Raw genomic sequence first — 14,846 nt, 5'->3', positions numbered from 1 at the left:
CTTTTTGTTTGCTGTTAAACCTTTGTCGCAGTGTCTGAGTGATAGGGCGCTCGACTGCTGATTTCGAGAACGGGGTTCGATCCGGGCTGTTTCGAAAGGCACTGATCGACTGTGGAATTTGACTGCACCTTAAACCATCCCACGTGGTCAACGGCACCGAGGCCCGCCCCTACATCATCCAATCGTATAGCCGATGTCGCATGGCACGTTACGCCCACGCATTTAATTTCTTCTTTTTTTCTGTTGAAAAATTCTGCGCATCCGTAACATTGTTAATGAGCACATTTCGCATTAGAGAAACGTTCCAACGCTTGAGAAACTAATCTTCGCAGCACCTGTTACACTATTACATAATACACATAGATCAATGTACACTGGTAGCCGTTTAGAACCACTGGAACACCTTTTCGCCGGTGCTGTGTTTCAAGCAGAATGGAAGTTTCTGACAAGGGGACTAACATAGCTTGATATGGACTTAGCCATCGCTGTTCAGTTCAGGAATAAATACATATTTATTGTCGCATGATAAAGTGAACTCCAACATTTTCTAGACAGTTTAATATCCGGAATCTGTTTTGGAAGTAAACGACAGAACCACCCCGAGTCACTGCTCAACAATAATTTCAATGATAAAGAAATCTTTAGCCTTCAAAATTTCTTGCCAGAACATTACAGCGACCAAGCGCAGTTATTACGATGTCTTCGCAGCGACTGATTCACAGCTTACACTTTAACGTTACTGAAAGTTAATCGCTGGTATTCATAAATTTTGGGAAGGGTGCAAACGTTCTCTCACATGGTGAAATTAATTGTCATTGAAAAGAAATAATTAAAACATTAATTTACCATTTATAAACATCACACACGTTAGAAATTCCTGATACTTCTCTCGAATTCAGGAAGTTATTTAGAGTCATTTCACAGTGCAACGTACCATATTATTTGCCGCAAAAGCATCCGCCTTGTTGTGAGCTCGGCAAACTAAATCCATTCACGGCTCTACACGTGAGCAATAAGCTTTCCTGTGTGGCGAGGTTTCCTGCACTGTGTTGGCGTAATCTCGGTTTTGGGGAATACTTATACCTGATTGTCTATCCAGAGCTTTTTCTTTTTTTTTTACGCGAGAGCTGATTTTACTCAGTCTACGGCAACCCGCCGCGCAGTACGCTGTCGGTGCTATATTTAACCTGCGTAATCTTCGAGTAAAGTACGATATAATGAATCAGGCTGCCTCGATTCATTCTAAAGTACTGCAGATCAGAGCTCGAACCTTGTATCTCCGTGGGCTTGACATTAAATTCGCTTGTCTTACTCGTATAAGACACGCGCGCGCTGTAGAAATGGCGATAATATATGTCATGTTCAGGCCCAAGTATCATGCCTGCGAGGGCCGTACAACGCAAAAAGCGTGCAAAGCGATGGCAGTAAATCTAAAATATGTGTGGCTGAGCGCTTTGTTTTCCTAAACCCCGCGCATTTCACTTTTTTGCTGCATTGGCGAAATCCGCGGTTTTTTTTTCTGCAATATTGGAACGATTTTAACAGTAAATCGCTAATGCATTGCACAAGTCACGTTTTCATCGCCAACAAACCCGCCATAAACTCGGAAGCAGACATACGCCGCTTGCATTTCTGCGACCGCCGCCGGCTGCCGATCCCCACTATCGGAGCGATGGTGGCGCCACCTCTGGGTCGATCTCGCGGCGAATAGACGTCGTATATTTGGCGAGATTAGCTCTTGTGCTTAAATTCTTTTTATCGTAGCCGTTACATTGATTTCCAACGAATAATTTCAATAGAAAGAAAGAATAGAATAGAAAAACAGAGAGGTTAACTAAGCGATGCCCAGTAGGCTACCCTACACGTGAGGTGAGTAACAATATGAGAAAAGGGAAAGAAAGAAGAGGAAAGGGGTAGAGAGCCTACACTTGAAGTCTTGAACTCAATCCCTTAACTTAAGGAGCGCCTTCACTGCTTTCCTTCCTGATGAAGGTGTCGTCCAAGTACCCAGACTCTTAGCTTGTGTAAGAGGACGAGAGTCCAAGCGGCGGAGTGCAGCAGCCAGGAACGCATGCTCACGCTCAAATTGAGAGCACTCGCAAAGTATGTGAGTAATGTTTCAACCCAACCGCATTTCTCACGTGTTGGATTGTCTGCCCTTCCAATCAGATCGGAATAGGCGTTTGTAAACGCCGCTCCTAGCCACAGGCGACAAAACATTGTAGCACCACTGCAGAAATGCTTTAAAAAAGCATGATGAATGATGTGCGTCTATTGTATTAAGCGACAAAGAAAGGCATCTGGTTAGACAAATTTCTAACCTGTACCAAATCTAATTTGGGGTTTATATATAAAGCTGAAGGGCTGATCCTATTTCGACGATAGAATGCATCGGGTTTAGCACCAAAAGCACTCATTTCACTTCTTACCAAATGCCACTGTGCTGCCACTGACTGCGACGATTTCTTTTCGCAGCATCGGTGCAAGATATCTGCCGTCGCCCCGTATACTCTGGTCCGTGCGTGTATATGGAGAAACGCTTCTACTACGACGTTAAGACAAACCGATGTAAGGAATTCCTCTACGGGGGATGCAACAGCAACGGGAACAACTTCAAGACGCTTCGTCATTGCGTCCACTTCTGCGTCCGGATTGGAGGACACGAAGCATCGGTAGCCTAGAGGCATTTTGTGCAGTGTGTGTTCCAGGACAGAGCTGCTTCGCCACATCATCTACCGATCATAACAAACGGCTGCAATAAATTAAGACAGAATGATTTGCCGGTTAGCATATGAAATGTACAAATATATATGAAATAAATACGAACCACATTCAGTATATTTTCAGAAAGTATGGATTGATACTTGCGCAATATTTTAACCTTCTCGGTGATCACCCGAAAAGCACCGACATGTATACCCCCGAAAAATCGGTTAGTCGTTGTAGTCAGGTTATTCGAAGGTTGCCGTTTAGATCCTGGCTTCAGGTTCGTGGTGGCGAAAATTCACAACACATTAGTATTGTCGTTTTACCAAACCTCTTTTAATGTGCTGTTCCAAGTCCGCATTCATAAATAGCAGACTACATATTTGTACCAAAGAAAGATCTGCATATATATTTATGATGATCACATTCCATAACAAAGGGAAACATGCGTGCAATAATTTCATTCTAGAAAGTGTCCAAAATTTCTATGTTTGTTATAAAAATGCTATTTTCCTTCCACTTATGCAGAATTCGAAGTACCGAGTCAACCCCTTTATGTTCCAACAGGTTTACTGTCTTTGATGCGCTATTGCGCTCTACGCGGCAACGCATAGAATCAAATTGGGGAGCCTTGTGAAGCACATGCTATGGGATCGCGTCGGGAGCAATAGCGCAGTTCTCGCAGCGATCGTATTCAAGATAAGGGTGAACGGCCATGATCACTTAATCCCAGAAAATTTAGAAGCCAAGCTGCTATTGAGACATGACCGCGCAAAATGGTATCAGTTTGAGTTCAGTAAAGCAAAATTTATCTTATTTTCTGCTCTGAGTGTGCTTCAATAAGTGTATACTAGAAACTAATGGCTATATACTTTTTAAGCTAAGCGCAAATACAAGCTTTCTCGGCGTGGAAAATAACGTCCTAAAGGCAGCGCCTTCTATCTTTGACAAAACACTCAAAAACACCGCGACACAACCTCCCCACAATTTCTTCCCAATAGAGTACAGGTTTCTGCTTAGATAAGATAGTAATTCAGTTGTTGCACAAGCCCGCGCTGCTCCAGTCGATAAGAATTAAGTCTGAGTGGTGTGTTCACGCAGCGTTGTTTTATCTAGAGCGCTATCGTGACACTCTTAAGAACTGCTTCCTTTCGCAACCTGTCATCAATTCCACGTACTATTATCTCGGTGCTTTTAAAAGTATTTATGGCCATTGATGCCAGTTCGTGCACTTCGTGCATTCAGTGTTCCAGGCAACTCTAAATTTGAGACGTATGTGAATTTTCGATGTAATCCCCTCTTTGACACTTGTAGCTGTTGAGTATTGCTTATGGTGATAAAGGTGAAACATTTCAGTAGCACAATAAAATCGACTTGCCTAGGGCGTCAGAATTAAGTTTTTGTGTGCACTGAAGTGGATTTCAGCACCCATTTTCAAGAAGTTCTTTAAAGTTAGCGACAACACCGGATAAAAGCGTACGCCCGCTCAGTAACAAGCAGGTCCCCGGCGCAACTTAGGCTAGCACCCCTGCCATCCGCAGCATTATAACTTGATATGCACTAATTATTCTGGTCAGGAAAAATCAAAGTAAATTAGAGGCCAAAATAAGATATATCCCGTGTTTTCTTAAGGAGAAAGTGTGCATCCAAAAATTATGAAAGCACTGCACAAACAGCAGTTTTTGAGGTGCTTTGGACTACATGGCTGAGCAATCGCGATCTCTTTTTAAGCCAGCATATAGATGTAGCTTGCACACCCTCGTATACCGTGAGCATGAATTAAAGGAATTGTAACATCGATTATTTACCGCCAATATATACTGGAAGACGGCAAACTTTGTGTCCGTATTGTCAGCTGTAGAAATGCCTCAATTTTAGAATTCGTTGTATATTACCTTGTGTTATACAATTACCTTAATATTGTTACATTAGGCGGTGCATGCACTGATATCTGAAAAAGGACGGAAGAAGAACAATCTTGTGAGTTTCGGTGAAGACGACGTTTGAGTAGTGTCGGTGGCGCCCGGTTGACGCTGCTGTGTTTCTGTGTACTGCTTGCGGTATCATCTTGGACTATTTTCTTGGCCTTACCTTGCCACGTATCATCTTGGTGGAGGTGAATAAAGATCCCCGAGCGCTCAGAACAGAATATAAGAGCAAAATAACACAGAAAAAGCTGGGTTTGCGCAGTGGCCGCCGCATACCTGGGCTCAAAGCGACGTCAGCAATGACCACTATGACCTCCGAGGCAGCATCTGGCATCGCAGCAATATCGGCTCAGCTAGTGGTACTCACAAAGATTCGCCACCCTCCTGTCTTTAATGGCGAAGACAAGCCGCACGATGACGACTGGCTAGATGAGTACGAGCGCTGCAGCAGAAACAACCACTGGGACGCGACCGTTATGGTGGCGAACATATTCTTCTATTTTTCGGGAACAGCTCAGACGTGGTTCCAAAATCACGAGCAAGAGCTAGTGACCTGGGAAATCTATAAACAAAAGCTACAGGACTTGTTCGGAAAGCCGATTGGGTGGGCTCTCGCAGCAAAAACAGAACTTTCCATTCGCACCCAATCGCCGACTGAGTCCCACCTTGCCTATATTGAAGACGTCCTTTCGTTGTGCCGCAAGGTGAACATCTCCAAGCCAAGAAGTGACAAGATAGCGCACATCCTCATGGGTATAGTGGATGATGCGTTCAACATCCTCTTCTGTACGGATTGCGCTACCGTCGACTCGGCAATTCAAGTCTGTCGAAATTTAGAGCAGGCTAAACAACGCCGTCTCGTAAATCGCCTTGATCGCATTCCAAACACGGCGGCTACATCATCTTGCGTTGACCTGCCGCCTTTGGAACAGCCTTCTCATTCAGTGAACATCAGTAGGATCATCCGGAGAGAACTCGAGGCCTTGGCTTCTGCACCATTCACGTCTCCGCCGCCCGACACTATGGCCATAATACAGGCCGTTGTTCGCCAAGAACTCGCCAACGTCGGCATCTCCTCCAGCACCGTGCCGCCACCGTCACCAACGCACCCTGTTCATGCAGTGGCTGCTGCTACCGCCAGCCAAGCTTCCATACGTCGCTACCTTAGCCGCAATCCTGCAGAGCGCCGCACCTCAGACGACAGGCCAATTTACTTCATTTGCTGTCGCGCCGGCCACACATCTCGTTATTGCCGTAGCCGTACCTTCTTCGCCCCTCGCTCTTATTAGAACAACGCCGACCGTCGATACTACAATGGACCCCGGCGCTGCCCTGCCCAACCAGAGGAGCCCCGCGCGGCCTATGATGGACGTGAACATTATCTTCCTCAAACAGATCAGCCTCGCAACGAAATCGTCCCGACTGCCCATCGCTCCAGACAATCTCCATCCCCACTGGCTCGTCGATCCCGTTCACCGGTGCCTCATCGGAGCACCTCCCCATCACACGCCGGCACCTACTCGGGAAACTAGCGAGTGCAGCGCCCGCGAGTGACGCTGCATTACCGACCCGGATTGTCAACTCGGAACCGACCTCCACACCCAGACGTAACCTCATTGACGTTCTTGTGAACGGAGTCTCCGTTTCAGGCCTTATTGACACTGGAGCACATATTTCAGTCCTTAGGTCGTCGTTCCGCCAGCGCTTCAAAAACGTTCTTACGCCCGATAACACCTCTACAGTTCGTGTTGCTGATGGAAACACTGCTGCCATCATCGGAATGTGCACTGCAGGCATCAGCATCGCCGGCCAATACGTCCCTGTGTTCTTCGCCGTCCTTATTACTTGTCCTCAAGACGTGATTGTTGGCCTAGACTTTTTAACAGCCCATTCCGCTCTCACTGACTGTGCCTTCGGACATCTGCGCCTAGCCCTGCCTAATTGTGTTCATGACCCTAGTTCCCACCATTACCAGCCTCGCCTGCGGTCCGAGGCAGCAGTATACGTACCCATGCCACCTTTTCCCTCCCTTCCTGACGGCGACTACGTTGTCAACCCCATCACCGACGTCACTGTACAGTGCAACATCGTCTTACCTCATAACATTGTACAAGTCGCGAATAACCTCACCTACATTCCCGTCTTCAGCATGTCTTCGCAAGTTCTCCCGGAGGGCATTTTCCTTGCTGAGCGGTCACATTTGTCCAGCTTTACTATTATTGCAGTGCTGTCCGACCGTCACGCCGAGGTACCTGCACAACCTGTCTCGTCACATAGTCCGGGGGACCGCATCTCAGTCATGATTGCCTCTAACCTGCGTCCCGAATATGCCAGAGCCCTTGCCAGCCTTTTACGGTTCTACAGCGACTTTTTAGATTTCGGTCACGGGTTCCTGGGGTAGACGTCCGTCATCACACATCGCATTGTTACTGGAGATGCTCGCCCTATTCCCAGACGACTTTACAGAGTAGCTCTTTCCGAACGGCGGGTCATTCAGGAAGAAGTGGAGAAAATGTTGGCCAGCAACATTATTGAGCCGTCGAGCAGCCCCCGGGCTTCTCCGGTAGTACTCGTTAAAAACAAAGACAACAGCTGGATGTTTTGCGTAGATTATCGACACATAAATAAGATAACCAAGAAAGACGTGTACCCTCTTCCAAGGATCGATAACGCTCTCGACTGCCTGCATGGTGCCAACTACTTCTCCTCCAACGATCTACGTTCTGAATATTGGCAGACCTCTGTTGACGAGACATCGCGAAAAGACGGCTTTTGTCACCCCAGATGGCCTCTACCAATTCAAGGTGATGCCTTTCGGCTTATGTAATCGCCCTGCGACCTTCGAGCGCATGACAGACTAGTTACTACGCGGGTTAAATGGACTACATGTCTGTGCTACACCGATGACGTCATCTTATTTTCATCAACCTTTGAGGGCTTCCTCCATTATGTTTCGGCTATTCTTGGCGTCTTCCGACGAGCTGGCCTTCAGTTGACCTCCAAGAAGTGTAGCTCTGGTCGCCGGGAACTGAAGGTCCTAGGACACTTGGTCAACACCCATGGCATCGAGCCGGACCATGAAAAAATTCGAGCTGTAAGTGATTTTCCTATACCGAAATCTAGCAACGAAGTGCGTAGCTTCCTCAGACTTTGCTCATATTTCCGGAGATTTGTACCAAACTTCGCTGAAACCGCCCGTCCACTCGCGCAGCTTCTAAAACAAAGGGTCTCCTTTTTCTGGGGCCACGTACAATCGGCCACCTTCGTCGCTCTTATTGCCCACCTCACCGCTCCTCCAGTGTTGGCTCACTTCAATCCGTTAGCGCCCACAGAAGTACGCACCGACGCAAGTGGTCATGGAATTGCTGCCGTTCTAGCACAACGTCAGCTCGGTTTACCTCGCGTTATCGCCTATGCCAGCCGACTCCTCTCTGCGGCCGAACAGAAATATTCCATCACTGAACGTGAGTGCTTAGCCCTAGTTTGGGCCATTACAAAGTTCCGCCCTTACTTGCATGGGCGGCCATTCACAGTAGTCACCACCACGAATTGTGTTGGCTTTCCACACTCAAACACCCTACTGACCGCCCTGGAAGTTGGGCTCTGCGCCTTCAGGAGTAGGCATTTTCAGTAGTCTGGCCAGTTGCATCGAGACGCCGATTGCCTGTCCCGTTATCCAGTCGACCAGCCAAGCCAAACTGAATATGGCAATGACGCTTGCGTGCTCTGTATTTCTGACTTTTCCAACATTCGCCGGGAGCAACGCCTGGACCCTCAGCTTCGCGAAATTATCAATCGCCTCAACGCTGATCCCCATGACCCTTCCCTTCGTTTGTCTGTGCTCCACAATGGCACCTTATACCGGCACAATATGCGACCTGATGGCCCCGACCTTCTACTAGTAGTACCTAAGCACCTACGCACAGCCGTCCTTGAACAGCTTCACGACGTTCCCACAGCGGGTCATCTAGGCGTCTCTCGCACATACGACAGTCTGCGCCGTCGGTTTTTTGGCCAGGCCTATACCGCGCAGTCCGCCGCTACGTGGCTGCTTGTGACCGCTGTCAACACCGGAAAAAGCCATCAGTTTTACCACTAGGACTCCTGCAGCCGATCGACATCCCCATAGATCCATTTTCTCGAGTGGGTTTGGATCTTCTAGGGCCTTTTCCTCTGTCCGCATCGGGGAACAATTGGATTGCGGTGGCCACTGATCACACCACACGCTACGCGGTCACAAGAGCGATACCAACCAGTTGTGTAACTGATGTCGCTGCTTTCCTCCTTAACGACGTTATACTTGTCCACAGAGCTCCCTGCCAACTGCTCACCGACGGGGCCGTTGTTTTCTTGCGCGTATAGTCGACGAAATCTTGCGATTGTGCAACGTTCGCCGCTCTTTCACGACTGCCTACGATCCACAGACGAACGGGCTTACTGAACACCTTAACCTGACATTAACTGACATGCTGTTTATGTACGTTTGCGATGACCACCGCGACTGGGACATAACGCTTCCATTTGTGACATTTGCATACAATTCATCGCGTCAAGACACTACCGACTACTTTCCCTTCCATCTTCTATACGACCATGAACCTCTGCTTCCTTTTGACATCTTACACCCTTCTGCCGCCACTGCCAGATCATATGGTCGTGACGCCATAGCCCGAGCTGATTCTGCGCGCGTTGTTGCTCGCAAACGACTCGCCGCCTCCCAGCACTCCCAAAAAGGTCGCTATGATTCCTGTTATCGCAACACCCAGTATTCTTGCAGCTCTCTCGTGCTACTTTGGACCTCAGCTCGCCGCGTTGGCAAAACTTTTACCCCGTTATACAGGACCCTACCGCATTTTACGGCAAGTGACTCCAGTGGCATACGAAATTGTGCCCTTACACCCCGCAATGCTACCTCTACACCACGCACCGATACGGCCCATGTTGCACGCCTCAAGCCGTACTACACGGACCCTGGTTTGGACGCTAGTACGCACCGGGACGGTGCTTTTCAGCCGGCCGGGTAGTGCTACATTAGGCGGTGCATGCACTGATATCTGCATAAGGACGGAAGAAGAAGAATCTCGTGAGTTTCGGTGAAGACGACGTTCGAGTATTGTCGGTTAGTGCCCGGTTGACGCGTCTGTGTTTCTGTGTACTGTGTGTGGTGTCATTTTAGACTAATCTCTTGGCCTTACCTTGCCACGTATCAATATATTGCAAATAGAAGTAACTGAACGATTAGTAGGCCATCACTGGGCTTCAAAATAGGCTATGCACAAAGCTGCTATAAAATTTCTAAAACAAAAATAATTTATCCGCAACCTAGGAAGCAGACAGTTCAGGGTGGGCAGAGAAGCCCAGCAAGTGTTGAGTAAAAAATTTCACAAACAGCAATCCCTACCATGAATGATGGTGCTCCGCAGAAAAGGATATGAAAATGTGAATTAGGTAAGGATGACAGGCCCCTCAGAGGCAAGCGCCCTCTGGTTATGAATACAAGCCAGCCTGAACTCAGCACTAATACACTATGTAATAGTTACTGTACAATGATCGCGGTAACAATGAGTAAAAAAGGCAGCAGAGTGTATAAGGAGCAAGTTGCGAGTGAAGAACATTTCAGTAAAAAAACAAAATGAATGTGCATATAAGTGGGCCGTGTAACCCGAAATACGTGTAACAGTTGAATGGGTGCCAAGAAAATACGAAGGAGTCAGGGGCGGGAGAAAATTTGAATTCGAGATATAAATTTTGTGCTTGCTTTTTCTTTTTTCGTTAGACGCAGATCGTTTGGGTATTAGGAGCGAAATATCTACACCATATGTGTAACAGCGGCTCCTTGAGCAGAAAGCGGCCAAAAGGACGGTTTGAGAATTAGGAGCACCTTTTGCAGCTTCCTTCAGTTGAGCAGTGCCGAGGGTTTGTGATTCTAAGTAATTAAACAACATTAGGTAAAAAGCGTTATGAAATTTAGCCCTAAAAATGTAGATCACAGCATCGCGTCTGCGCTGTGTGTTTTGACCCCGAAATTAAGTTTTATAAGATTCGTCACAGTCATCTATCATATTGTCATGTCTAACATCCCTCTGCATTTTTTCTTTCAAAACTGTAATTAAGGGAATTGAATAATAAGCAGCTGTTGGTAGAAAATTGTTGTTTTCACCCTAATCAACACAGATTTTAGGTGTCTTGGAATTCCGGTTTAATTTTCTTGTATTTATCATCTACCGTTTTCCGTCTCTTCACTGTGGATTAGGTTGCATAACGAGCAATGAAGCATTTCAAATTTATATACAATAACCAGACCACAGTAATCACAGCCTCTGTTGTAACACTTGGATCTTTTTATTATATGTCGCAAAACAAATGCGCAACATAGTTGTGTAATTAATAATATGAATGTTTGATGTGCCTAATTGTATTAACACTGCCATCAAGCCTATTTCACCTGATTTAGTGAAATATTTTCTTTTCCATATTTCACATTAGCTAAGTTGTCGACATTCATAGCAACATAATAAAATCAGCAAGTCGGACTCTCTTTTACATATGCCGTATCGATTCCTTCTCTTTTAGCCACTTCGGCAACATGCTTTCCAGAAATATTCGCCAATCAAGCGTAAATTTTTTAGTGCTATTCTAAAGCCGGCGCTTAGGTGCCCCTTCCTGGTCAAGGCTTTGTCGTCGCCATGTCGGTGCCGCCACTCAGGTACTATAGATTAGAACAGAAGCCTCTCTAGTATTTGGGACTGGCCAACTTAGGGCTCTGGATTCGCCTGGGCTTCCCGCATCCTAACGTGTTCCTACGAAAAGCAGACATCTTGGGCAGTATGGGGAATGGCGGCGCGTTGTGATCGTGAGTGACTCTTTAAAGAGCGCCTCAAGCGCTTTTTCGACAATAGTGAGCCAATAGTTGATTTATGTTACTGAGGAGGTATACATCCCAGTGCGTGGTTACATTTTTACAACACACAAAATAATTATAAATAATCAAAATTTGAACCGAATTTGAAACTTCCGCGTGAGGCCCCGAGAGCATTCCTTTCACATGACATCACAGATGATGGCACGTACATGCAGTCGAGCTATGGCGAGCCATCCACACCCGCTGCTGTTATGTCGAGATATGTAAATATCAAACGCTGTCACGTACGGGTTTACGTGGAACATACTATTAAGATTACCGTGACACGTTATTGATGTTCTCGGGTGTTGACAGCCAGGACTCGCAATTCTGTTGAAATTTAAAAAAGCATAAGCAGTACTCGGCATGCATGACCAATGAGGGCTTGAGGAGCGACCCATTTTGAATGCGGATAAATTACTGCCGCGTAAAGCATTCCATAGAATGTATAAAAGGCAACTCCGGTGGCTTTTTCAGCATATTGAGATTTTGGTTCCATTAAATTCCACAGTGTGTCCTGATTCCGAAACAAAAAACCGCTCTTCGAAATTAAAAGTCGAACAATTTAAAAAAAAAAAACGGAAATCTAAAACAAAACTGTTCTCATAGCAAGAAATGAAGTTCCAGTTGACAAAACGGTGGCGTCACATACAGTTATGAAAAAACCCGTGCAAGTGCGTTGGATGTTCGAAATAGAGCATGGAAATCATTGAGCAGTACGCAAAACTTCTTAGGTACCCTAATACACGTCTCAAAATTTCATCATGACACGGGGGTTGGAAAATAACGCGGATATAATGTTTGTGACGTCACAATACATTGTTGCCCACAGACATCGACTCAACTGAAGCCACGAAATCTGCACATTTTAAAATCGTGTTGCGCGAATGAATTATTGCACGGCGCCCCAATTTGATAGAATGCGTCAGAGCGGTGAGGAAAACTGTCACAAGCCGTCGCGTTTGCGATCAACACAGTCTCGGGATCCCCATTACGGTTACGCGTCGTTCCTTTGTGAGATTTGAGGACACAGTTAAAAGTTAGGCTGGTCAACCAGTGAAGTACGTGTCAGTGTGTAACTGAGCTATAAGTACAAGAAAGCCACTTTTTTTACAAACAATTCCATATTGTTACGTATATGCCACCGAAGAGAACGACGATGGAAAACAGTGAGAGACGATGACGCCGAAGCCAGGTTTGGTGCTTGCCAGAACACTTACGTCTGTCATCAGCTGTTGTGGTTTTCTTGAACTAGCCTTCTGTCACGCATCATCTTGGTGGAGGTGAATCAAGATCCCAGTGCGCATAGATTAACTCATTTACACTGCTAAAAGCTGGACTTGCGCAGCGGCCATCCCCTACCTGGCATCACAACGACGTCAAAAACAGCCACGATGACCTCCGAGACAGCACCTACCACCGCGGGAGCATCGCCTCAACCAGTAGTGATCACGAAACTTCGCCACTATTGGCGACGACCACCCAGACGTGGACGACTGGCTAGATGAGTAAGAGAGCTGCAGCAGGAATAACCACTGAGACGCAACTATCATGCTCTATAACATCATCTTCCTTTTGACGGGAACAGCTCGAACATGGTTCTTAAATCACGAACAAGAACTTGTTACTTGGGACATCTACAAGCAAAAGCTTCAGGACCTGTTCGGGAAGCCCATTGGGCGGACTCTGGCCGCAAAAATGGACCTTTCTTCTCGTGGATGAAGCTCGTCTTGCGTTCCTTTGCTGTCGTGTTTGTCTTTAGCGCTGTTTTTCCATCCAATATGTTCCACCAACTCGCCCGTTTGGCTATAGTGTTTCTTCTCGTGTCCAGTCCCCCACGGAGTCCTACCTTGCCTACAAACCGGACGTGCTCGCGTTGTGTCGCAAGGTCAACAGCTCCATCTTGGAAATTGACAAGATAGGGCATATCCTCAAGGGCATCGCGGATGATGCGTTCCACAGACTGTTCTGCACGGACTGCTCTACTGTTGACCCGGTGCTACAAGTCTGCAGAAAATTCGAGGAGGCAAAACAAAGACGTCCTGTGAATGGCTGTGAGCGTCTTCCAAACTAGGCGGCTACTTCATCCTGCAATGACCTGGCCCCTTTGCAGCAGCCCTCCCATACCACGACCGCCACTCGGATCGTCCGGAGAGAACTCGAGGCCCTAACTTCTGCACCACTCCCGTCTCCGCTGCCCGACACCGTGGCCATGATACAGCCGTTATCCGCCAGGAACTTGCAAACGTCGGCCTTCCTCCCCGTGTCGCCCCCGCTAGCATCGCACCCTGTTCCTTCAGCAGCTGCTGCAACACACCAGTCCAACCTCCCCACGTCGCTACGTTGGTCACAATCCTGCGGAGTGGCGCACCTCAGTGGACAGGCCAATCTGATTTATTTGCTGTCGCGCCGGCAACATTTCGCGTTGTGGTCATAGCCGTACCTTCCCCACCCCTCGCTACTAACATAACGCTGACCATCGGTAATATTATGGACCTCGATGCTTTGCTACCAAACCAGCCGAGCCCCACCCCACCTATGATGGACCTGGACACTTTCCTCCCCAACTGGATGAGCCTCGCACCAAAACCGTCCCAACTGTTCGTCGCTCCAGTCGATCTCCATCTCCCCGCGTTCCTCGATCCCGTTCACCGGTACCTCGTTGCAGCTCCTCCTCATCGTAAGCCGGCACTTACTCGGGAAACTAGCGAATGCAGCGCCCGGAAGTGACACTGCATTACCGACCAGGGCTGCCAACTCGGTACTGATCCCCGCACCTACACGTAGCCTCATTGATATTCTTGTGGATGGAGGACCAATTTCTGCACTTATTGATACTGGCGCCCACATTTCTGTCTTCGGTTCCTCGCTCCGACTCCTCAAAAAGTCCTCACACCCGCTACCCAATCTACAATCCGTGCTGCGGATGGCAACACAGCTACTGTTATTGGTATGTGTACTGCACGTCTTAGTGTTGCAGGCCGCAACATTATGTGTTATTTACAGTCCTCATCAGTTGCCCCCAATATTTTATATTAGACCTTGACTTTTTAACTGCACACCCTGCTCTTATTGACTGCTCTTCTGGACTGCTTCATCGAGACTTGCCTCTCACCCTGACGCACCAGCTCAAGGAGCTTCAACGCTCCGTCTGCGCTCTGCTGCATTTACTCGTATGCCACCTGAAACTGCTGTGTACATGCTCATGTCGCCTTTTCCCCCATTCCTGATGGTGACTACGTTGTTTCGCCTTTAACCGACTTGACTCACTCTTCAGCGTAGCATAGCTCTCCCTCACAATATCATGCGCG

The 14,846-nt window shown here is 47.4% G+C and overlaps 1 protein-coding gene across 1 annotated transcript in view; it reads left to right on the top strand.

The window, feature by feature from the left end:
• Positions 1-5,948: 5,948 nt before the first annotated feature.
• LOC146177180 (uncharacterized) overlaps positions 5,949-14,846 on the top strand; it is a 46,061-nt gene continuing 37,163 nt past the window's right edge. The window contains exon 1 of the mRNA XM_084581481.1: positions 5,949-6,005. Coding sequence (XP_084437607.1) covers positions 5,949-6,005 — 57 coding nt within the window. The remainder of the gene's footprint in view (positions 6,006-14,846) is intronic.

Source organism: Amblyomma maculatum, chromosome 10 (genome assembly GCF_055883805.1).
Source record: "Amblyomma maculatum isolate TAMU_Amacu chromosome 10, ASM5588380v1, whole genome shotgun sequence".
Lineage (NCBI taxonomy): Eukaryota > Metazoa > Arthropoda > Arachnida > Ixodida > Ixodidae > Amblyomma > Amblyomma maculatum.
This window is presented reverse-complemented; position numbering and strand designations above follow the sequence as displayed.